The sequence below is a fragment of the Chlorocebus sabaeus genome, chromosome 12 (genome assembly GCF_047675955.1).
Source record: "Chlorocebus sabaeus isolate Y175 chromosome 12, mChlSab1.0.hap1, whole genome shotgun sequence".
Classification (NCBI taxonomy): Eukaryota; Metazoa; Chordata; class Mammalia; order Primates; family Cercopithecidae; genus Chlorocebus; species Chlorocebus sabaeus.
In genome coordinates this window covers 86,873,460-86,897,494 of record NC_132915.1, presented here as the reverse complement: position 1 = coordinate 86,897,494, position 24,035 = coordinate 86,873,460, and the positions used below count along the sequence as shown (strand labels likewise).

The 24,035-nt window shown below is 42.6% G+C and overlaps 1 protein-coding gene across 4 annotated transcripts in view; it reads left to right on the top strand.

Annotated features, from left to right (window-relative positions):
- Positions 1-24,035, top strand: part of ASTN2 (astrotactin 2) — a 987,199-nt gene that overhangs the window by 532,266 nt on the left and 430,898 nt on the right. For all 4 annotated transcript variants that reach the window (XM_007968251.3, XM_007968252.3, XM_007968250.3 and 1 more), the window contains one exon: positions 23,473-23,623. In XM_007968251.3, the coding sequence (XP_007966442.1) occupies positions 23,473-23,623 (151 nt within the window). The remainder of the gene's footprint in view (positions 1-23,472; positions 23,624-24,035) is intronic.

Here is a 24,035-nt window from a genome sequence, read left to right as displayed (position 1 = left end):
CCAGAATTCCCTTTCTCCCTCTGCCCAAAAGCCTTTCCTCAGGGGGTCCTGCCCCGCTCCCATCCTAAACAACTTGGCCCTTCCCCCAGGCATCTCTACCTCAGTCCCTGAGCCCTGACTTCTTTTCTTTCACTTACACTGCTCTAACTTTGTACGATGTGCTTTTGTGTTTCTATGTGTGTTATGTCTGTCTCCCCTGGCTGTCTCACCTAGCTAGTACTCAATCATTGTTGAATTTGCCATGTAAGTTTATTTATATGTTTTCCAAATTTAATCTATCCAACAACCTTATGAAGTAGGCATAATGTCCCTATATTCAAATAAGGAACTTAGCACATAATTAACAATAACATCTACAGCAGCAATTTATTGAGCACTTGTTTCACATCAGACACTGTGCGAATCACTGCATTCGCACTCCCATTTGATTACCTCCGTGAGCCTACACCATGATGATCTTGACAAGAAGGCCATCCCTGACCTCCTTACTAAATCAACATGCCCCACCCTAGCTCTCCTAAGCTCCCATTATGTTAATATTTAACTCTTAAACCACATAAGTCTTTAATCCTTGTTCATTGGTTTGTTGTCTGTCTCCCCGGCATAAGAGGGAAAGGACTCTCTTTAATACTCTGCTGCCTTTGCTGCACCTGGAGCAGCACCTAACATGTAATAGATGCTCAATAAAATAATATATATTTTTATTTCTGAGCTGCCAAATTCTATCCCCACTAAAAACAAAACAAAACAAAACAACAACAAAAAGCAAGTCAGGCATAGTGGTTCACACCTGTAATCTCAACACTTGGAGAGGCCTGAGTGGGAGGATCACTTGAAGCCAGGAGTTGAAGACCAGCCTGGACAGCATAGCAAAACTCATCTCAACAACAACATTAGCCAGGCGTGGTAGCACATGCCTGAAGTCCCAGCTACTCCAGAGGCTGAGGTAGGAGGATTGCTTGAACCTAAGAAATAGAGGCTGCAGCGTGTGATCGCACCACTGCACTGAAACCTAGGCAACAGAGCAAGACCTTCTTTCAAGAAAAAGAAAAGAAAGAAACAATTGCAGGAGGAATCAGTCTTCCCACATTGCTTGGGCAGTCTGCCTTTGAGGTACTTAACAGACCAGCACTGTCTCTACCAATTCCTTCCCCAAACTATTTCTTTTCCCACTGGCAAGGCAGGCAGGCCAATTAGTGGCCTTGTCTAAAATGAGACTGACAGAGCAGACCTGTGGGCAGATAATAGCATGTTTCCTGGGATTGTAGATCTGTCTGACAGTGGGTCTATGGCCAGCACTAGGCTTCTTTGCTGCCTAACATTGTAGGTCTTCACAGACTCTTAAGAAATAGAAGCAAGAGTATCAGTCCTGAGGTCTTCTCCCCTACCTTCTCTAAACAGTAGCACAGAAAGCCCACCTGCCCCTTTGACGTAAAGAAAAGGCTACTTTTTTCATATTTTCCTGCATAAACCTAAACCTGGTGATAGTACCTGGCATTCAATAGGTATTTGCTAAATGATTGAATGAATGAATGAGTGAGTGAATGAATGGATGAACATGCTTTGAAATGAATGGGCAAACAGCCTTATTGAACATACAGAAATTGAGGCTCTGAAAAGAGAAGTGATATGGGCTGAACTGTGTCACCTCAAAATGTGTGTGTTAAAGTCCTAACCCCTAGTATCTCAGAGTGTGACTATTTAGAGACAAAGGTTTTTGTTTGTTTGTTTGTTTTGTTTTGTTTTGTTTGAGATGGAGTTTTGCTGTGTCACTCAGGCTGGAGTGCAGTGGCATGATCTTGGCCCACTGCAACTTCTGTGTCCGGGGTTCAAGCGATTCTCCTGCCTCAGCCTCCCAAGTAGCTGGGATTACAGGTGTGTGCCACCTCACCTGGCTAATTTTTGTATTTTTGGTAGAGATGGGGTTTTGCCATGTTGGGCAGGTTGGCCTCCAACTCTTGACCTCAGGTGATCCACCCACCTCAGCTTCCCAAAGTGCTGGGATTACGGGCATGAGCCACTATGCTCGGTCGAGATAAGGTCTTTTTTTTATTGACACATAGTATTTGTACTTATTCATGAGGTACCTTTAATATTCTGTTACATGTAAAGGATGTGGAATTATCAAGTCAGGGTGTTTATTATATCCATCACCTCGAGTAATTTTCATTTGTGTGTGTTAGGACATTTCCAGTCCTGTCTTCTAGCTATTTGAACATGAGACGTTATTCCTTCTATATATTTATATCCATTAACCAATCTCTCTTCACCCATGACCATACACACACCCTTTCCAACCTCTGGTGGAAATAAAGTCATTAAAGAGGCAGTTAAGGTTAAATATGGTGGGCTCTAATCCCATATGACTGTTGTCCTTATAAAAAGAGGAAATTTGGAGATTGACATGCACACAGGGAGAATGTCATACGGACATCAAGGCAGAGATCAGACTGGTGTGTCTACAAGCCAAAAAATGCCAAAGATGGCTGGCAAACCACCAGAAGAGGAGAGAAGCATGGACTGGTATTTCTAAAAGAAAAGATTAAGACATAGACACAGAGGAAAGACCATGTGAAGACAAAGGGAAAAGAAAAATCTACAGGCCAAGGAGTGAGACGTCAGATTACAGCCAACCCTACTGACATCTTAATCTTGGACTTCTAGCCTCCACCCAGTCTATGGTGTTCTGCTAAGGCAGCCCTAGCAAACGATCACAGGAAGTGACTATCCAAGTCCTCTCACACTAGTGGCAGAACAGGACTTGATCCACTTCTCCTGGAATCCGGGTCCCATGGCTTTCTCCTGTGCTCCATGGCCTCCTAGGCAGCATAAGTCCCCAAGCTTAGATCTAGAAGAGACATGGGCTTCTAGACAAAGCCTGCCTGTCTGGCTGTGGGATGGAATTCACCAAGCATCTCTATTAACGATGAACTCTAGGCACACTCCGCTTGATCTTCATCTTTACCTTCTGCTTACCTCATGCTCTCCTGGGTAGAGACAGCGCAAGGTGGAAACCCCTCTTCCTCTGCCTTTTGTCTTCTGCTGTCTCCTTCAGATGCCACAAGACTAGCATCCCTTCTGGTCTGTCCATGTGAAAGTCAGCATCTCCACTCAACACTGTTCCCAAAAGCCTAAATCTTAGTCTGTTCCACTGACAAAACTCAGGAGTTGCTGAATGAAATCCAGATGCTCTGAATGAAAGTGTTTCATAACGACTTGTAGATGATAGTTCTATTTATGCCATTGCCCTGTCTAGAAACCTCCCATGCCTGACCTGCATCAGTCTGCAAACCCGAGGAGGCCTACCCTCATGGGCTACATGGAAGAACTTTCAAGAGTTAGAAGAGCGTGGATAGTTTATGAACAATTGATTTCTGCATCTTCAATCTCCACGCCACTTAGGAAGGCTGAGGGTGTACTTTCAGATTCCCAAGAGTAAATACCTATTTGGGCTTAATTGTCAGTTCACTTGCTCACCAATAAAGTCGGAGGAAAGCAACGCCTTAACTCAAAAATCTACAAGAATGTATCCAGTGTGTGTGTGTGAGGAAAGGGGGATGTGAATTTCCGCAAACCCAAAACAGAGGTGTTGTTATCAGAAGAAAGGGACATGGATATTTATAAACAAATACAACGGCTGTCCACCGTGTAGTCTCACTGCCGACTCCACACATCCAACCCAGTTAAATGTCACCTCTTCCTCAAAATATCTGGCTTTGGGTTATATGGGGATATGCATTCATGCGTTTACATCAATATAATTTTTCTTGCCTTTTAAAAAATAAATATTATAACAAATTTTTTCCATATCATTAGTTATACCTGGAAATCACGATTTTAAACTTTCACAGGATATCTTGCTGTGGGAATGAACCATATGTTGATGATCATTTCCTCACTGTTAGATATATAGAACATTTTCATTTTGCCCCATTATAAACAATGCTGTGACGAATGTCATTGTGCATATGTCATCATCTGCATTGCTCATTTTTCCTCTAGAATTGATTACTGTGATCACTTGGTCAACGTGTATGAACACATCAAGAGTTTTGATACATTTTGCCAGATTGCTTTCCATAAATGTTGGCAAGTTATACGCCCACAGTGGAATCCGAAAATAGCATTTCACTACACCCCCTTCAGCACTGAGAATTATCATTTGACAAGAATATTTGCCAACTTGATTGATGAAAATGAATACTTTTTTTTTTTTTTTTTAAGAGACAAGGTCTCTGTCTGTCACCTATGCTTCAGTACAGTGGCACAATCATAGCTCACTGCAGCCTTGAACTCCTGGGCTTAAACGATCCTCCCGCCTTGGCCTCCCAGAGTGCTGGGATTACAGGAGTGAGCCACCATGGTCAGCCAATATCTTCTTGTCAAATAAGTACAAATTAAGACATAGGCAAGCTTTTGGGGAATAGTTTACACTCAAGATTTTCATTTCCACCACCCCACTTTGATTGCAGTCTTCCAGTTTTTTGTTTTCTGCCTCCGTACTCATGACGCTAACTCAAACATAATGACTATTCTCAGTCCATGACCCTCTCTACCTCTCCTCCTCCTCCTTCTCCTTTTCTGCCCCCACTGTTGTCACCTTTTCCTTCTTTCTCGGTGTCATCACTGATCTTTAAAACAATAATATATTTATTTATCTTTTAATAAGTATATTTAATCACAGGGTTCAAAATTTCAGATACAAAAAGACTGAAGTCTTTTAAAATCCATACAGTAACTTTCACTCTCTGAACCCAAACTGGAAGTAACCTCCTCCCTTTCTGAGCTCCTACAGGCCTCTCTAATAGTCTTTTTGCCATGTCTTTTCTACTCTGCAAGACTGCTGCTGGCCTTGTTGGGGACAGAAGCTATGGCTTACTCATATCTGACAGCTAAGAGCGCAGGGTCAGAAAGAGTAGGTACTTAATAAATACCTTTGTAATAATAAATGGACTGATGGATGGATGGGTGGATGGATGGATGGATGGATGGATGGATGGATGGATAGATGGATAGATGGATAATTCTTTTATTGTTCCAAAAGAAATTAGGAATCATTTCTTGAGGCACTGAATGCTTAACAATTTTACAATTATTGATGATCACTGGGTAATTACCTTGTGATTTTCACCACATAAAAAATCCATTCATTAAGTTGTGCTACAAATATTGTTGATGCTTTGAAACATCAAATAGTTCTTATCCAGCAAATGAATTTACTAGTGTTTAATTTCCATAACTCACTGTCTACTACTAAAATTTTTGCAAGTAGCTGACAGACTGAACACAGCCTGTTGCTGTCTATGATTTCCATTATGGAAACCAATTCTTTGTAGGCAGTGGAGGTGCCTTGTGTTTTACATAAGCTGGAATCTTTTGGGAAATTGCACTTCCCACTAGCCTGTCAACACCATGCAAAGGCAGTAGCCACCCCAGGTGCAAACGGAGAAGTGCAGTAAAAGGGAATTCACACTGGTTGGATTCTTGCTTTATGCCCAGCAATGCATGTGGTGCTTTAAATGGCTTATCATTTTTTCTTTTAATATCAGTCCTGAGAGGTAGTTGCTATAGTCTCCACTTGACAAATAAGGAAGCTGAAGTCAGAGAGGTCACGCAGTGAGGTACAAAGCAGAACTGGGATTCCAACTCAGATTCAACAAGTGGCATTCTGGGAGAAGAATGTGGACTTCAGAGTCAGAGGCAGTTGGATTCCTATTAGGGCTCCACTAGGAAATTATGGACTTTTAAATGACTCAGTTTCTTTATCTGAAAAATGGGGTAATGAGATCCACCTTGTGAACTAGAAAATGTCTATAAAACGCATGTGACCGGGCCTGGTGAGCTCCCTTTTCTCCCACCTGTCCCACACTTTAATAATGGGCTCACTGGGTATTTATGCAACACACCTTCCTCCTCCTCCTCTTCCACATTCTGTGACTCTGTTTGTGCTGTCCTCTAGCAGCCATCCTGTCTTTCTTTTTTCTTCCTTTTCTCCTCCTCATCATTATTGTTCTCATCTTTCTTCAAGATCCATGTGTGGCTATCTCTTCTAGAAAGCCTTTTCTAGCTAGCCCAGGAAGAGTTGTCGCTTCATTTTGAGGACCTCATGATGTCTTTATGCATCTATAATATCTGTCTACTCAGCTTCACAGTGTAAATCTTTACTTGCTATCTCTGCCCCAGCTTGTGCCCTTCTTGAAGGCAGGGGTCATGTCTCAGTACCTGTGAGTACCAAGTATCTATCATGCGAGCTAGCACCTAGTAAGTCCTTAAGAAATTTGGAAATTAATCCCCATCATGGCACCTATGGCAGTCATGGATGGCTGCAATAAACTTCTTTTGCCCTAAAAGGAACAGGAAGGGAGACACAGAAGGACCAGAATTTGCATATTTGCACAAAGGACGTTGTCTTATTCATTTTACTCCGTTCTCCAGCCACCCTTGGAGGAAACATTGCCACAACGTGTTCACAGATAAGGAAACTGAAGTTCTGAGGCAGGAGGTCATTTGCACAAAGGCAAACCCCCTGAAAGCTTTTGTTTACTTATTTATTTATTTATTTTCTGAAAAACATGTCTGTTAATTCACCACATCACATGTGCCCCTTCAGGAAAGAGTTATTTTGGTGTGATGATAGTTGAGTTTTAATTTCCTGTCTTCCTATCAGGACCCAGGCTTCTGATTATATTCACAGTGACAGCTATACAGAGAGAAGCTTTTTCCAACAAAGTGTCATTGTCAGCAGCAGCTCTTAATCTGGGGTCTATGCTGGAGGTTCATGAAATTTCATGGGAAAATAATACATCTTTACTTTTGCCTGCCACTCATTGAAATTTAACATTTCTTTCTATTACAAACTCGGGCAACAAACATAGGTGTGTTAGCAGCACCTGTGACTTTGTCACCAGTAGAAATTACTTATAGTTTTATATCATATTTCATTTGTTGTAAATGTCTTAAAATTTATTTTTTGGCTCATGATTGCTTTGAATTTATGGTTATTACTATATATGCTACTAGATATTTTTACTTAATATGTCAATAAAGGAACATGTAGATTATGTTACAATTGATTTTTAAAAACATTTTGATAAATGGTTTATTTTAGAATGCCTTTTCATTTGATTTTATCCATATAAAAACACAACTCTAAGTTGTGGTCCATAGGCTTCATAGGCTTTACCAGACTGGAAAACAGGTCCTGACACCAAGTTAAGAATCCCTGTTCTCAGGGCTTGAGTCATTTTTAGGATTGGTGAAAAGCAGGCTATTGTTAGTAACAATTACTGTAACAATACAAGCAAATGTATTGGTCTTCGTTATGGACTCAGTGCTTTGCAGTATTTCACGTGTTTTTATTCATTCATTTGTCCAATACAAATTGGGGTGCCTGCACAGTGTTCCAGGCACTGTTTAAGGCACTAGACTTCAGTGAGCATGACAGAGCCCTTGCCTTCATGGAGATTTTATTTTCTAATGTAATCCTCATGAAACCTAAGAATTAGGTATTATAATCTACGATTTATGTATAAGGAAACTGAGACTCAGAGAGGTTGAATAAGTTGTTAGTTTTCTCTGCAAATGAGCAGCAGGGCCTGGGTGTGTGAGCCCAGGGCTGGTTCCTCATAATAACACAGTCCCTTGATTTCCTCAGGTTCAAAACAATGAATTCTCATTTTTACTCTCTCTCTGTCTCTGTCTCTGTCTTTGTCTCTCTCTCCAATCTTGTATTTTCACCTTATTTCTGAAAGTGAAATTGACAACTGGAAGCAGTTGTCGGCCTTCTTTGGAAGCCACATTACGTTATTAGAAATTGGAGCTGGAAGAGCCCTTAGAGATCACCCCATCATTGTAGAAATGTAGACTCTGAGGCCCAGAGAGGGTAGAGGATCACCCAGAGACACACAGCAGAGGGAGGCTAAGCTGGACCCTGATACTATACCTGAGCCTCCAGGCCAGTGCTCTTCCTTCTAGAAGTCACAGCCCCATTTACTGTCTAATGCTGGGCTCTCCTGGCTCGCGGCAACACCCTCTGCCATCCAGATCACCAGTCTCTCATGCCCCTGAGCAGCGGGGCACACCCTGAGTTTGGGGAAGGTGCTGGCTTTCTGAGCAATCATACCTGAGACCCCAGGACTTCCCATCTTAATGAGCTGCTTCTGTCTGAGATGAGAGCTGGGAGGAGCCCTCAGTGACTCCATGTGGGTAATTTATGAATAAATAATCCTCAAGTTTCAGCATTTGCCACTGAAATTTTTTGTTTCTTTTTCAAAATAAGGATGAGATTTGCAAAGGGTAGGAGAAAGGGGTGGGTGAAGAGAAGAATTTCTTTTTTAAAAAAATTAAGTTCTGGAATACATGTACAAGATGTGCAGGTTTGTTACACAGTTAAACGTGTGCCATAGTGTTTTGCTGCACCTATCAACCCATCACGTGAGTATTAAGCCCCACATGTATTAGCTATTTATGCTGATGCTGTCCCTCCCCCAGCCTCCTGACAGGCCCCAGTGTGTGTTTTTCCCCTCCCTATGTCCATGTGCTCTCATGGTTCAGCTCCCATTTACAAGTGAGAACATGCAGTGTTTAGTTTTCTGTTCCTGCATTAGTTTGCTGAGGATAGTGGCTTCCACCTCTAACTGTGTCCCTGCAAAGGACATGACCTTTCTTTTTATGGCTGTATAGTATTCCATGGTGTATATGTACCACATTTTCTTTACCCAGTCTGGCATGATGGGCATTTGGGTTGATTCCATGTTTTTGCTATTGAGAATAGTGCTGCAATGAACACATACATGCAGGCCTCTTTATAATGGAAAAGACTTATATTCCTTTAGGTATATACCCAGTAATAGGGGATCAAATGATATTTCTAGTTCTAGATCCTTGAGGAATTGCCATACTGTCTACACAATGGATGAGCTAATTTGCATTCCCTCCAATAGTGTAAAAGTGTTAGTATTTCTCCACAGCTTTGCCAGCATCTGTTGTTTCTTGACTTTTTAATAACTGCCATTCAGATTGGCATGAGATGGTATCTCATTGTGGTTTTGATTTGCTCTTCTCTAACGATCAGTGATGTTGAGCTTTTTTTCATATGCTTGTTGGCTGCTTAAATGTCTTCTTTTGAGAAGTGTCTGTTCATGTCCTTTGCCTACTTTTTAATGGGATCATTTGTTCTGTTCTTATAAATTTGTTTAAGTGAAGAGGAGAATTTCTATGACTAAGTAGTCAGAACAAGCACAGGGAGGAGAAGATGGATTTTTTGCCAGAGGAATGATGGTCTCTGCAATCAGATGGACTCCATGGTCACTGTACATGGTGGGGGTGGGAGTGGAGGACACACATCATCACAGCTCTCCTGAGGACAGCCTGGGCGTGATGAAACCCTGCCAGATCACAGGCTGGTTTGGTTTCAGGGCCTGATATTTTCCAGGGAAATCTGCCCCACTGCACACTCCCATTCCCAAATCCCTAGATTAGCTTGGTCCCTCTGCCATATGATCTTATTGTATTCAGTATTTTTAAAGCATCTATCACAGTTTGTAATTATAAATTTAGGTATAGATAGGGGCATAGGCATAGATGTATAGATATAGAAATATAGACATAGATACAGATATAACAGACATAGCCATAGCCATAGACACAGACACACATATTGATATTAAGGCAGGTATTTGTTGAGTGACTGTTCCAATAACTACCTGTGTTGAAAACAAGTGCTCAGTGTAGCCAAAAGAAACCCACGCTTAGACAGAAAATTTCTCAGCAAGGCATGTTTACTTCTGCAGAAGGGTGCTGCTTGTGCTGGTTGCAATCGCAACAGTACACTGAACAAAGGAGAGAAGGGGTTTTTAACCCTAATGCAATTCCTGTTTGTGTGTCCATCCCCTATTGGCTGGGGTTGGACCGCACAATCTAAGCTGATCCCAGTTGGCTGAGACTTAAACTTTTCCAAATAGGGTAGATGCCCGATTTGTGAAAAAAGAAGGGGGTAGCTTTGGTTTATAATTTATGACCAGAAAGTTGAGTCTTTGAAGAGGAACTTACTTGTCCCAACAACTGTAAGCCCTAGAGGGACAAAACCCATGTTTGTTTTGCTCTTTTCTGTATATAGGCACACCTCAGAGATATTGTGTGTTAGGTACCAGAACACCATAATAAAGCAAATATCACAATAAAGTGAACTATACAAATACTTTTGTTTCCTAGTGCATATAAAAGTTATTTTTTACTCTATAGTTTATTAAGTGTACAATTGTGTCATGTTTAAAACATAATGTACATACCTTAATTAAGAAATACTTTATTGCAAAAAAAAAAAAAAAAAAAAAAAGCTAATGGTCATCTGAATCTTCAGTGAGCCATAATCATTTTGCTGGTGCAGGGTATTGCTTCAATGTTGACAGTGGCTCACTGATCAGGGTGGTAGTTACTGAAGGCTGAAGTGGCTGTGGCAATTTCTTAAAATAAGACAACAGTGAAGTTTGCTGTAACAATTGATTCTTCTTTTCACAAAAGATTTTGCTGTAGCATGTGATGTAGTCTGATAGCATTTTACCCACAGAACTCTTTTTGAAAGTGAATTTATTCCTTCAAACCCTGCCACTGCTTTATCCACCAAGTTTATGTAATATTTTAAATCTTTTGTTCTTATTTCAGCAGTATTTACAGCATATTCACTAGGAGTAGTTTACAACTCAAGAAACCACTTTTCTTTGGTCATCCACAAGAAGCAACTTCTTCTTAGTTTTATCATGAGATTGTGGCAATTCAGTCACATCTTCAAGCTCCACCTCTAATTCTAGTTCTCTTGCAATTTTCATATCTGTAGTTATTACCTCCACTGAAGCCTTGAACCCCTCAAAGTCATTCATGAGGGTTGGAATCAACTTCTTCCAAACTCCTGCTAATATTGATATTTTGACCTCCTCTCATAAATCAGAAATGTTTCTCATGGCATCTAAGATGGGGAATCCTTTCCAGATGGTTTTCAATTTATTTTACCCAGATCCATCAGAAAAATCACTATCTATGACAACTATAACCTTACAAAATGTATTTCTTAAATAATAAGACTTGAAATTATTTCTTCATGAATGGGCTGCAAAAAGGATGCTGTGTTATCAGGCATGAAAACAACATTAACCTCATGCATTTCCATCACAGCTCATTTTTCTGAGCAGGAGTTCTCAACAGTGGGCTTAAAATATTCAGTAAACCATGCTGTAAACAGATGTGCTGTCATTCATGCTTTGCTGTTCTATTTATAGAGCACAGGCAGAGTAGATTTAGCATAATTCTTAAGGGTCCTAGGATTTTTATAATGGTAAATTAGTATTGGCTTCAACAGCTGCATTAACCCCTAATGAGAGAGGCAGCCTGTCCTTTGCATCTGTGAAGCCAGGCTTCTCCTCTCTAGCAATGAAAGTCCTAAATGGCATCTTCTTCCAATACAAGGCTGTTTCATCTACATTGAAAATCTGTTGTTGAAGATAGTCACCTTCATTAATTATGTTAACTAGATGTTTTTGAAAACTTGCTGCAGCTTCTATTAATACATCAGCACTTGCTGCTTCTCCTTGCACTTTTATGCTACGGAGATGGCTTCCTTTCTTAAAACTTATGAATCAATCTCTGCTTAAACTTTTCTTCCACAGCTTCCTCACCTCTCTCAGACTTCATAGAATTGAAGAGAATTAGGACTGTGCCCTAGTTTGGGCTTAAGGGAATATTGTAGCTGGTTTAATTTATCCACACCTCTAAAACATTCTCCATAACAGAAATAAAGCTGTTTCACTTTCTTATCATTTGTGTCTTCACAGAAGTAGCACTTCTATTTTCCTTTAAGAACTTTTTCTTTGCATTCACAACTTGCCTAGCTGGTGCAAGAGCCCTAGCTTTTAGTCAGTCTTGACTTTCTACATACCTTCCTTACTAAACTTAATCGTGTCTAGCTTATGATTTAAAGTGAGAGATGTGTGACTTTTCCTTGCATTTGAACACTTAGAGGAAATTGTAGGGTTATTAATTGGCCTGATTTCAATATTGCTGTATCTCAGTGAACAGGGAGGCCTTACATTTACCGAGTAAGTTGGCCGCCTTATATGAGCGCAATGAGGGCTCCCCAAAACAATTACAATGGGAACATCAAAGACCTTTGATCACAGATCACCATAACCGATAATAACACGATTTTGAAGTATTGTGAGAATTACCAAAATCTGACGCATAGATATGAAGTGAGCACTTTCTTTTGTAAAAGTGGCACTGATAGACTTGCTTGATGTAGGGTAGCCACCGACCTTCAACTTTTAAGAAATAATATCTGCAATGAACAATAACGTGAGGTGCAATAAAATGAGGCTGTGTCTATACCCACCCTCCAACTCCAGGGGTGAGTGCTGGGTAAATATTTGTTAAATGCACAAACTCATTTCCAAAACACAACAGCCCTTTATTGAGGATCTTTATTTGTTTGAGCCTGGTGATAAGAGACTTTCATATTTTTTAACTCTTTGAATTCTGACCCACAATTCTGTGAGTTGAATATTATTGACTCCATCACACAGATGGACAACAGACATTACAATCATTTTCTCTTTGTTCTAAAGACAGCACAGCTGATGGACCTTATTGTGCCCTCCTTCTCTTCCTTCAACACCTGTCCTTATTCAGCGAACAGCTGCAGCAGGCCCAGTGCACTGAGGGATGTGACCGAGGAGGACTCTAGGCATGCAGGAAGCTTACAAGCTACTCAGAGGCACAAGACAGTCACAGGAAGTTATGAGACCACTCTGAACAGCAATATATATATCTCAACCCAAATTAGTGCAAACCACAATTGCTAGAGGAAGGAGAATGTTAAGTGTCAGCTAAAACACCAGTCCCAGAATCTCTGGGTGGAAAGAACTCTTAAAGAGAAAGGCAGGACACTAAAGAGTCTGAAGTCAGATACACCCAGGGTGAAACCCAGCTCTGTCACTAGGACTCACTGCCAGTCCTCTCACCTCTGTAAATGCCCAAGTCCTGCACGTGAGTGTGTACATTTCTTTTCAAATTGGAAAAAAAAAAAAAAACCAGATGTATTAGTTTGTTTTTGCATGCTATAAAGAACTACCTGAGACTGGGTAATTTATAAAGATAACAGGTTTCATTGAGTCAGTGTTCCACAGTCTGTACAGGAAGCATGGCTGGGAAGGCCTCAGGAAACTGAGTAACATGGTAGAAGGGGAAGGGGGAGCAGACATGTCCTGCATGGCCAGAACAGCAGGAAGAGAGCAAAGCAGCGAGTGCTACACACTTTTGCACAACCAGATCTCGTGAGAATTCACTCACTACCACAAGAACCTCAATGGGGAAGTACACTGCCTCCCCGCTCTGCCATATCCAGTCACCTCCCACCTGGCTCCTCCTCCAACACTGAGGATTACAATTCAACATGACATTTGGGTGGGGACACAGAGCCAAACCATATCAACAGGGATAATAGCACAATCCCATAGGCAATTATTAAATGAGATCATCTATGTTAAGCCAAAGTTCTCATGTCATAAATTCTCAGTAGATATTAGCCCTTGTGAATGTTGTTATCACCATAATATTGTACACCCTCTCCCCTGGAGGCCTGATTCCTTCCACAACTATCCCAGGAAAATGGCCATCCCTCCTCAGTATGCATTCCTGAAGGCTGGAGCAGTAAATTGGAAGAGAGTGTTCCCTTGCTGAATATCACTGGCTTTGGAAAAGTTCAAATCTACTTCCCTGTGGCTTGTGCCACCTCACCCTATCCCTCCCCTGGAAGGTGTTTTTCAAGAAATCCTTATAAAACAGTCACCATGTGCCAGGCACTGTCCTAATGCTTTACCTACATTATCCATAACAGGTCTCAAAACAGCCTCAAAATGGTGCCTGAGTTTCTTTCTCCTATGAAATGGGGATGTATCATTTACATCACTGTGTTTTTGGGGAGGATTAAGTGAGTTGATACATGTAGTGCTTAAACCATTTATTGGCACAGTATGAATGCACAATCAGCATTAACTATTATTGCCATAATGATTTGTGTAAACTATTCATCTATGGTATTCCTCTAAATAAAAGCAGGATCTGCTTTTAAATTTTTGGGTGGCAGTCCATAGCTTCCAGGGTAAAGTCCAGAATCACCATGGCCTGGCACACAGGAATCTTCTCTAGCCTGGCTCCTGGCACTCCTGCTGTTTCAGCCTTTGCCATATCTCACCTCCTCCTTGACAGTTCAGCATTTCTGCATCTCTTGAAGCCTCTCAATCAGGGTATTCCCTCTCCTACCTCTGGGCCTTAGCATATTCTTTCCCTCTGCCTAGAATTTATTTATCCCACTCTAATTATCCCCCTTTACCTAATTTCCACCCATCCTTTATGTCTCAGGCTCTACATTACCTCCTCCAAAAAGCCTTCTCTGAGCTCCTACTTCCAAGGTCTAGCAAGAGAGAGAGTCATCTTTTTGGTCCTGTGGCCTCACTTATCTTGCTAAGTTAGTATTTTTCTTCCCGCCTAGCACACACTATGTCACATCCTTTCCTATGTCTCCCAGGAACCCAACCGAGTGCCCAGAACAAGCCCAGCACCAATGAAACACGTTTAACTGAGTAATGGACCATATGGGTCTCAGATCTTTCATCTATTCTCCTATGTTGAGCTTCTCAACATTCTCAAGGCATGGTTCTTGCAACTTTGAGGGACTTTCCGGTACTATTAATTATTATCAGTTGTTAGGCACTTACTGTGTGCCAGGCATTTGAACACATTTGCTCTAATCTACTACTCATGCTACCTCTGCTAGTTAGGTATTAATATCCCCATTTTACAGATGAGAAAAATTGAGTCTCAGGGTTTAAGAGACTTGCCCAAGGTCTCTGGATCACCTGAGGTCAGGAGTTCAAAACCAGCCTGGTCAATATGGTGAAACCCCATCTCTACTAAAAATACAAAGATGAGTCTGGCGTGGTAGCACATGCCTGTAGTCCCAGCTACTTGGGAGGCTGAGGCAGGAGAATCGCTTGAACCCGGGAGGCGGAGGTTGCAGTGAGCCGAGATCGCGTCATTGCACTCCAGCCTGGATGACAGCATGAGACTCCATCTCAAAAAGAAGAGGCTTACCCAAGGTCTCATAGTGAGTGAAGCTGGGATTCCATCTCAGGGCAGTCTGACTCCAGACAAACTTGCCCTCTTGTCTATTGTTCTACACTGTGGCTCATGCTATTAGGGGCTGAGAAGACTCCCCAAATCCCAGGGCAGGGGGAGCCGTAAGATATATGAAAACATGTATCAACATAAACACCTGTAAATGAATGTTCATAGCAGCATTATTCATAGTAACTGAAAAGTGGAAACAACCAAAATGTCCATCAACTAATGATGGATGAATATAATGTGGCATATCTATATAATGGAATATCATTTGGCAATACAAAAGGAATGAAGTAGTGATACACGCTGAAGCATGGATGAACCTTGAAAACACTATGCTAACTGAAAGTAGCCAGTCACAAAAGACTACAGATTATATGACTTAATTTACATGAAGTGTTCAGAGTTGGTAAATCTGTAAAGACAGAGATTTGTGGTTTCCCAATACTAGGGGCATTGGGAGGAAGTAGGCAGGGACTCATAATAGAGGCAGGGTTTCTTTTTGAGTTGATGAAAATATTTAAATATTGATCACTTAAACTGTACCCTGCTTAAACTGTACACTTTAAGTAGGTAAATCATATGGTATGTGAATTATATCCCAACAAAGCTTTCTTTCTTTAAAATAAAAAAAAAACTGAGCAGGAAATTTTTTTTTTTTTTTTTTTTTTTTTTTTTGAGATGGAATCTTGCTTTGTTGCCCAGGCAGCAGTGCAGTGGCGTGACCTCAGCTCACTGCAACCTCCGCCTCCCTGGTTCAAGCGATTCTTCTGCCTCAGCCTCCTGAGTAGCTAGAACTACAAGCACCCATCACCATGCCCAGCTAATTTTTTGTAGTTTTAGTAGAGATGGGGTTTCACCATGTTAGTCAGGATGGTCTCAATCTCCTGACCTTGTGATCTGTCTGCCTCAGCCTCCCAGTGTGCTGGGATTACAGGTGTGAGGCACCGTGCCCACCAGGAGCTTGATTTTCATCAGTACATTGTCTTAGGTTCCTCCTTCCCAGGGAGCTCAGGAAACAAGGTTGCCGGCTATTACCAGAGAATGATTAATCTGCATCAGTGGGGGACTTGTCACTGTCTTGGCTTGGCATCATCCATTCACATCTCTCTATGAGTGACACAGACCTTTCCTGGTATTTATTAACAGCGGGCCATGTCAACATCCGTTCCCAGCCACCCTGCCTAATGCTCACCCTGAGTGGGGCTTGGGCTGATTCAGCCAAATGGAATCCAGGTGATGCATTTGCACTTGACTGGTCAGGTAATGAGGGGATGGCTGTCTCACCCAGTCTGGTGGGGTCTGGCTATCTCTGTTTTGGAACCAGTATTAACAGAAAAAATAATAATTTGTATGTCAGAGATAAAAAGATGTTTGGAACCTTTTACACAATGTCTGGGTTATATAGGAACAGAAACAGGTGCTGGGAGGCCAAAGAAAAGCCATAATAATAATCAGCTCAGTACATGGCATGCAGCAGGTGCTCAGATATTTATTGAATGAATAAGCAATGAATAAGTTTGCATTAGGTTTTAGGGTTTGGAAAACACACTTATATATCGTGTTATTATATCCTCATAATCATCTACAGAGTTGAGAGTGAGACAGATATTGTTCCCATTTTATAGATGAGAAGGCTGAGTTTCAGAAGATTCATGTAGGAGAAAGAATGTGAAGTTGGACCTACCTGGGTTCAAATCCTAACTCCAACACTGACTTCAGGGTTTTCACATCTAAAACAGAAAATAATTCATCTGGCTGTGTCTTTCTATAAATATAGTTTTTTTGTTTATTTGTTTGTTTTTGAGACAGGGTCTCACTGTGTCACACGGGTTGGAGTGCAGTAGCATGCTCACAGCTTACTGAATCCTTGACCTCCACCTCCCCAAACTTGCCAGGCTCAAGTAGTCCTCCCACCTCAGCCTCTTGAGTAACTGGTACTACAGGCACACATCACCACACCTGGCTAATTAAAAAATAAAAAAAATTATAGAAATGGGATCCCACTCTGTTGCCCAGGCTGGTCTTGAACTCCTGGGCTCAAGCTATCCTCCCATCTCAGCCTCTCAAAGAGCTGGGATTACGGGCATGAGCCACTACCCCCATCTTTAATACAGTTTTATTGAAACATAGCTACATTCATTCTTTTGTGTGTTGTCTATGATTGTTTGTGTATTACAAAAGCAGAGTTGAGTGATTGGGACAGAGACCGTATGGCCTGCAAAGCCTAAGATCTTTACTATCTAGCCCTGTACAGAAAAGTTTGCCGAGCTCTGTTCTGTAGAGTGGTTGAAAACCCTCCACACAGTTCCTGGAGTGTGGTAGGTATTTAATTGAAGTTGGTCTTTTCTCCTTCCAAATAAAGGCACAGATAATATGGCAAGTGACTTCATCATGATCCTTTCCCTAAGATTTTTCAAAACTTGTAAGGACCACAATGAAACATGAAGTGTCTGGAGTGAGAAGAGCCAGTGCAGTGTTAGGAGCACTTTGATAAGAGTCAAGGACTGAGGTGTTTTATTTAGTCCTGGCTCTGTCCTACCAAGCAAATGTGGGCACATTCCCCTGTGCCCTGTGGAATTGCATGAAATGTGTCCCCACAAAATTTGTGTTCACCAGAACTTCAGAATGAGGCCTTATTTAGAAATAAGGCCTTTGCAGATATAACTAAGAAAAGGTTATAACAGATTAAGGTGGACCCTAAACCCAACTAATGGTGTCTTTTTTTTTTTGCTTTTCCTTTTTTTTTTTTTTTTTTTTTTTTTTTGAGACGGAGTCTTGCTCATCACCCAGGCTAGAGTGCAATGTTGTGATCTCAGCTCACTGCAAGCTCCGCCTCCTGTGTTCAAGCGATTCTCCTGTTTCAGCCTCCCCAGTAGCTGGGATTACAGGCACCTACCACCACGCCCTGCTAATTATTGTATTTTTAGTAGAGATGGGGTTTCATCATGTTGGTCAGGCTGGTCTTGAACTCCTGACCTCAGGTGATCCACTTGCCTCGGCCTCCCAAAGTGCTGGGATTACAGGTGTGAGCCACCGCACCCAGCCCAAATGGTGTCATTTTAAGAAGAAGAGAGGACACACACACACACAGGCAAGAAGGCCATGTGATGATGGGGACAGAGGAAGGAGTCCTGAAGCTGCCAGTCAAGGAAAGCTAAGCATGGCCGGGAGCCATGGGAGGCTCTGAAGAGGCAAGGAAGGATTCTCTCCTTGAGCCTACTGAGGGACCAGAGCTCTACCAAACCCTGATTTTGGACTTCTGGCCTTCAGAATGGCGAGAGAATAAATTTCTGTTGTTTTAAGTGAGCTGGTTCATGGTACTTGTTATGGCCCTTCTAGTAAACTTAAACATTGTGCTTTCCCCTTCTGTTCCTGCATGGATTGAGGCTATTGTGGATCACATGCATGACCCAGGAATCGGGTTATGGGAAGTACATAAAGACTGCCCAGGCTCTGCCCATTCTGTCCTCCTCTGCTAAGACAGAGAGATTGAACACAAATTCTTACTGGCCTTACTGTTAGGAGGGCTCTGACTTGCCCAAGATACAGAGTAAGTTGTTGAAGTTTAACTCAGGCAGCTCAGGACTTGAGGTCACGCAGATTCTAGTGCACAGCCTGCCCTCACTGCGTCACGCCATTGAGAACTGCAACAAGCGACATAACTTCCCTAAGACCCTGTTTCTCCAGCTGCACATTGGGTATAAAACTGTCATTTCTAGGGCTCTTGTGAAAATCACAGATAATATTACAGGAAGGAAACCTAGTACCATGCTTAGCACATAGCAGGTGCCCAGGAAATCCTAACTAATGAAGAGGATACTGATAATTTTGGTGACTGCTGGCAAAAGTGGGATTCTCACCCTGGTCTCCTGATGCCCCAGGGCAGTGTCCATCAGTCCAGCCTGTCTCCGCCCCCAGTGCTCTTCCATTCTTCTCTTTGCTGCCCCCCCACCCCACCCCCAGATTGGGGCAGCTCTAAGATCCCACAGACCTTAAACCCTGGGCTCCACAAGCGAGATGAAGGATTGAGCCACAGAGTTAAGAAAACGCCAGTGTCTGCTTTAAGCTCTTTTTCTGTCTTGTGCTCAGATTCTTCATTCCCTAGCCTGACACAATCACTTCTCTTGACTTGGTAATGGCCCCTGTGTCAGGTCTTTGTGTTTTAAGTAATGTTCCCCTCATGTAACTGATGTTTATGCGGAATCAATCCTTTTAAAAGCGGACAGCCTTTGTATTTTTATAACTTGAACTGTCTCCAGGTTCCACAGAAAGGTGACATGTTTTTGCTTGTTTTTCACTTCCCTTTCCTTGTTTCTTTGTTGTTGTCCGGCTCTGCTCTCCATGGCTCTGTGTTTTCTTCTCTTTTCTTTTTCTTTTTTTGAGACAGAGTCTCACTCTGTCTCCTAGGCTGGAGTGCACTGGTGCCATCTTGGCTCACTGCAACCTCTGCCTGCTGGGTTCAAGAGATTCTCCTGCCTCAGCCTCCTGAGTAGCTGGGACGACAGGCGCGAGCCACCACGCCCGACTATTTTTTGTATTTTTAGTAGAAATGGAGTTTCACCATGTTGGCCAGGCTGGTCTCGTACTCCTGACCTCAAGTAATCCGCCTGCCTCAGCCTCCCAAAGTGCTGGGATTACAAGCATGAGCCACTGCGCTGGGCCTCTGTTTTCTTTCTCACTCAGTGTCTTTCTCTTCCCTTTCATTCTGTCTTTTCTGCATTTATCTCCTCCTGCTCCCTTTTCTCACTCCCCCTTCCACCTTCTCTCCCTCTCCTCAGCACACTTACTCATTTGTTCTGTTTACCTTGAGGATGTCTCCTCTTTTCATCTGTTTCTTATGCCTCTGTTTCTCTCTTTGCTTTCTCTTTCCAATTCTAACTTTTCATTTTTATCTTTTCACATTCTTTCCTCTATTTGCCTTTCTTTTCCTCTCTGTCCCTATGACCTGTGTCCCTCTATAACTCTCTGTCTCTCTGTCTGTCCATCTATACCTTTAGATCCCTTTATCTGTTTCCAGGTGACTGTATGTGTTTCTGTCTCTCTGTGTCCCTTCTTTCCTTCTCAGCAGTTTCTCTACCTGTTTGTCTCTTGTTCTCTCACTTTCTCAGGTCCCTCTGTCTTTTTTTTTTTTTTTTTTTTTTTTTCCCGAGATGGAATCTCGCTTTGTCACCTAGGCTAGAGTGCAATGGCAGAATCTCGGCTCACTGCAACCTCTGCCTCCCGGGTTCAAGCAATTCTCCTGCCTCAGCCTCCCGAGTAGCTGGGATTACAGGAACATGCCACCATGCCCGGCTAATTTTTTATATTTTTAGTAGAGGTGAGGTTTTACCATGTTAGCCAGGATAGTCCTGATCTCCTGACCTAGCCCGCCTAGGCCTCCCAAAGTGCTGGGATTACAGGCGTGAGCCACCGTGTCCAGCCGGGTCCCTCTGCCCTATCTCCTCCTCTTACTTTCCATTTCTTCTTCTCTCTTCTAGGGTATTAATATTTTAATAGGCTTAATGTCTTCCCAGGATCCTCAACTCTCTTCATGATTCAAAAGTGGCAAGTCTCCCCAGAGGTTCATTTCAGGAACTGTTAATTCTCCTCTCCCATAAACCTGTCACCTGGCTGCATACAAAGTTAGAAAGCAAGGGATAATCCTGGCAGCGCCTCACCCTTCTCCTTTGTCCCTGTGCTGCATCCCCGAACAGGAAGGATTTGGAACGGGGACCCAGAGGTGGGGAAACAGAGAAGACTGCCCTGCTGAGGAGGTTCTTAGTAAAACTACTCATTGGTGAAGACTGCGTCTAAGCCTTTGGGTGTTTTCTGTGTTTCATTCGAAAACGTTTACCTAGCACAGGTTCCTTCCAGGCCCCTGGAGGGCTAAAGAGAAATGAATAAATCTTGAGCCTTTTCCTTTAAAAGCTTATAGTCTCTCTGGGAGACTGTGAAGCTGATAATTAAGATCAATAAGTTAAAAGATTTAGCCAATATGCTCACAGGGAAAAGGAATTAATTCTAGCAGGGGGAAGCAGAGAAGGTTTCATAAAGGTGGTAACATAAAGCTACTGTGTAGTTTGGGAGTCAGGACCTTGCCTAATGTCACTGCCGTGTCCCCAGCACCTAGCATTGTGCCTAGTACATGGTAAGCACTCAGTAAGCTTGTATAATATATGAAAGAATGAATGAATGAATGAATGAATGAATATGAAGAGTTTTCAAAGACAAAGATTCTTAGGATTTCATCATGTAAGCATTTGGAAATGGGCATCCCAGGCAGAAGGAAGAGCATGATTAGGGATGGAGAGAGGTGCCTGCAGGTACCACACCCAGATACCCTCTTCAGGGCCAGCCCACCCACCCACCAGCTGTGGCTGTCAGTGACTAGGCATTGCCTTCAGCCTCAGGGAACTGGCTTATCCAAGTGTATCCCATTCCAGACAGCAGCCCCCACCAATGACTGGCTGCTGTGGGGATGCAAAGGCCTGGATTCCTTGCCTTAATTCAGGACATCCATAAAGGGCCTTCTCAGCTCCAGAGCTCCCTGCAAGATCAACTGATGCTTTAGACCCGCATTGTAGGTCAGTCTCTCCCTTTACCAAATCCTGCCTTGTTTGCTTGCCATTTATTTTTTGTATTTTATTTTATTTTATTTTGAGACAGGGTTTTGATCATGGCTCACTGTAGCTCAAGAGATCCTCTCACCTCAACCTCCTGAGTAGCTGGGACCACAGACATGCTCCTCTAAACCCCGCTAATTTAAAAAACACTTTTGTAGAGACAGGGTTTTGCCACATTTTCTAAGCTGGTCTTGAACTCCTGGGCTCAAGTAAGCCTCCTTCCTAGGCCTCCCAAAGTGCTGGGATTACAAGCGTGAGCCACCACGCCCAGCCCTTCCTCGCCTTCTACAGATGCATCTCCCAAGAGGGCTCATCAATAAACCTCCTGCATGTAACTTTCCAGTTTAGAACCTGTTTTCAGAGATTCTGTGTTCAGGGAATGAGACGAGGCCTGTACCTAGTGGCTAGAGATATGAGGAGAGGGTCAATGGGGCTGGACAGGTAATCAGGGACCAGATTATGAAGTCCGAATGCCAGAGAAGTTAATTTATATTTTTTCTCTAAGTACTGGGAAGCTATTGATCAGAGGAGTATCTAATTACAGCTGGGATTTACCAAGTTCACTGACAGTATGAAAGATGGGACAGAAGGGGTAAGACTGGAGGCAGGAAATGAATTAGGAGTTTCAAACCTGGTCCAAGCCTGAGGTGGAGAAGAATGGGAGAAGGTATGCAAGATGGTGCAGAGATACCCCCTCTAGTGTGTGCTAGCCTCTCCCTGCTTCATTTCCCTTGCTTCACAGCTGTGGACCTCATGAGGCACAGACCAGGGAAGGACATGTGCTTCTTCTCACTGCTCATGGTGCTCCTTTAAAATCTCCTGTAAGTGTGGAAATCATATACCCCAGTGCAAGTGTATCTCTTATTTCAGGCCCTTTCTGCAGAAGATAGCATCAGAAGCTCCCATCTGTATCCTCCATTGTAGAGAATTCCATCTCATAAAATTTTGGCAGATCCATGGATTATAGTATCAAGTCTAGTCTTATCTTTTAAGAACCTCATCTGGGAGGAATCATGTATTTCCCTGGAATCCCATGACCTTTCCAACAACTGTTGCTGACAGTCTCGATGGTGTGACTTATACACAACAATCTGAAAAATAAGGATCTAGGGCCCTAGAGGGTCAGACTCCTGTGTTTATGTCTCGACTCTGCTGTTTATAGACTGTTGGATTTGGAGTCAGTCCCACAATCTTTCATGGTTTCAATTTTATATTCACAAAGTTGGAATAATAGGAATGTGCCCAGTTGCAGAGTTGCTATAGGGAGCTCTGAAATCTATAGAAACAGGTAGGATGCAAGCTAAGAGGTAGTGAGAAGAGCCTTCTCTTTGGACTCAGCTGGAAGTTAATACAAACTTCACTTCTGTCACATTGTAAGCTGCTGGCCTTCAGCAAGATACTTCACCTTGCTAAGCCACAGTTCACTTATGGTAAAGTGTACATCTCACGACTGCCTCCAAGAATCATAAGTATTAATGAAATAAAGAGTATAGAGTTCTAGGTCCATTTCTCTGTATCACAACTTGACAAGCACCGTGTCATATGATGGTATACCTGCTGTTGTTTCCTTTTTGTAATATTGTTATTATTTTCCTGATTATAAATAAGTTATGGTTTCAAATGTATTGAATTCACATTTTTTTAAATCTAGGGATGCAAATATCTCTGGGGTTTAACCATCCCCTTTCTCTCCAAGGGAAGAAGCGATGCTGTCCACATACTTTGAAACCATCAATGACCTGCTGTCCTCCTTCGGGCCAGTTCGTGACTGCTCTCGGAACAATGGGGGCTGCACTCGCAACTTCAAGTGTGTATCTGACCGGCAGGTGGACTCCTCGGGATGTGTGGTAAGTGCCCATTGGCCCAGGAACATGGCAGTGGCCCAGGTGCTAAGGCCACCTGCTGGAAGCCCTGCCCTGTGAGGGAATGCTGGTAAGGAGGATCACACTCGCACTACCCTCACCTGCCTCTGCGGCCTTCAGCACGCCAACCTACCTTGGTTTCCTCACCTGTAAAGTGAGATCATTATACTTACCTCTTGGAATTGTTGGAAAAATGAAACAAGATATTATAACTTAAGTGCCCACCACACAATAGGTCTTGGAGAACTTCTGACCTTCAGAAGCTTACAGTCCATTTGAGAGTAAGACAGGGAATGCCTTACCTCTGTGAATACAGTAGTAGGGGGGATGTCAATGAGGTGTAACTAGTATGGACAGGAGGTGCTTTGGTGTGGTCCAGAAGAGATAGTTTCAGCTG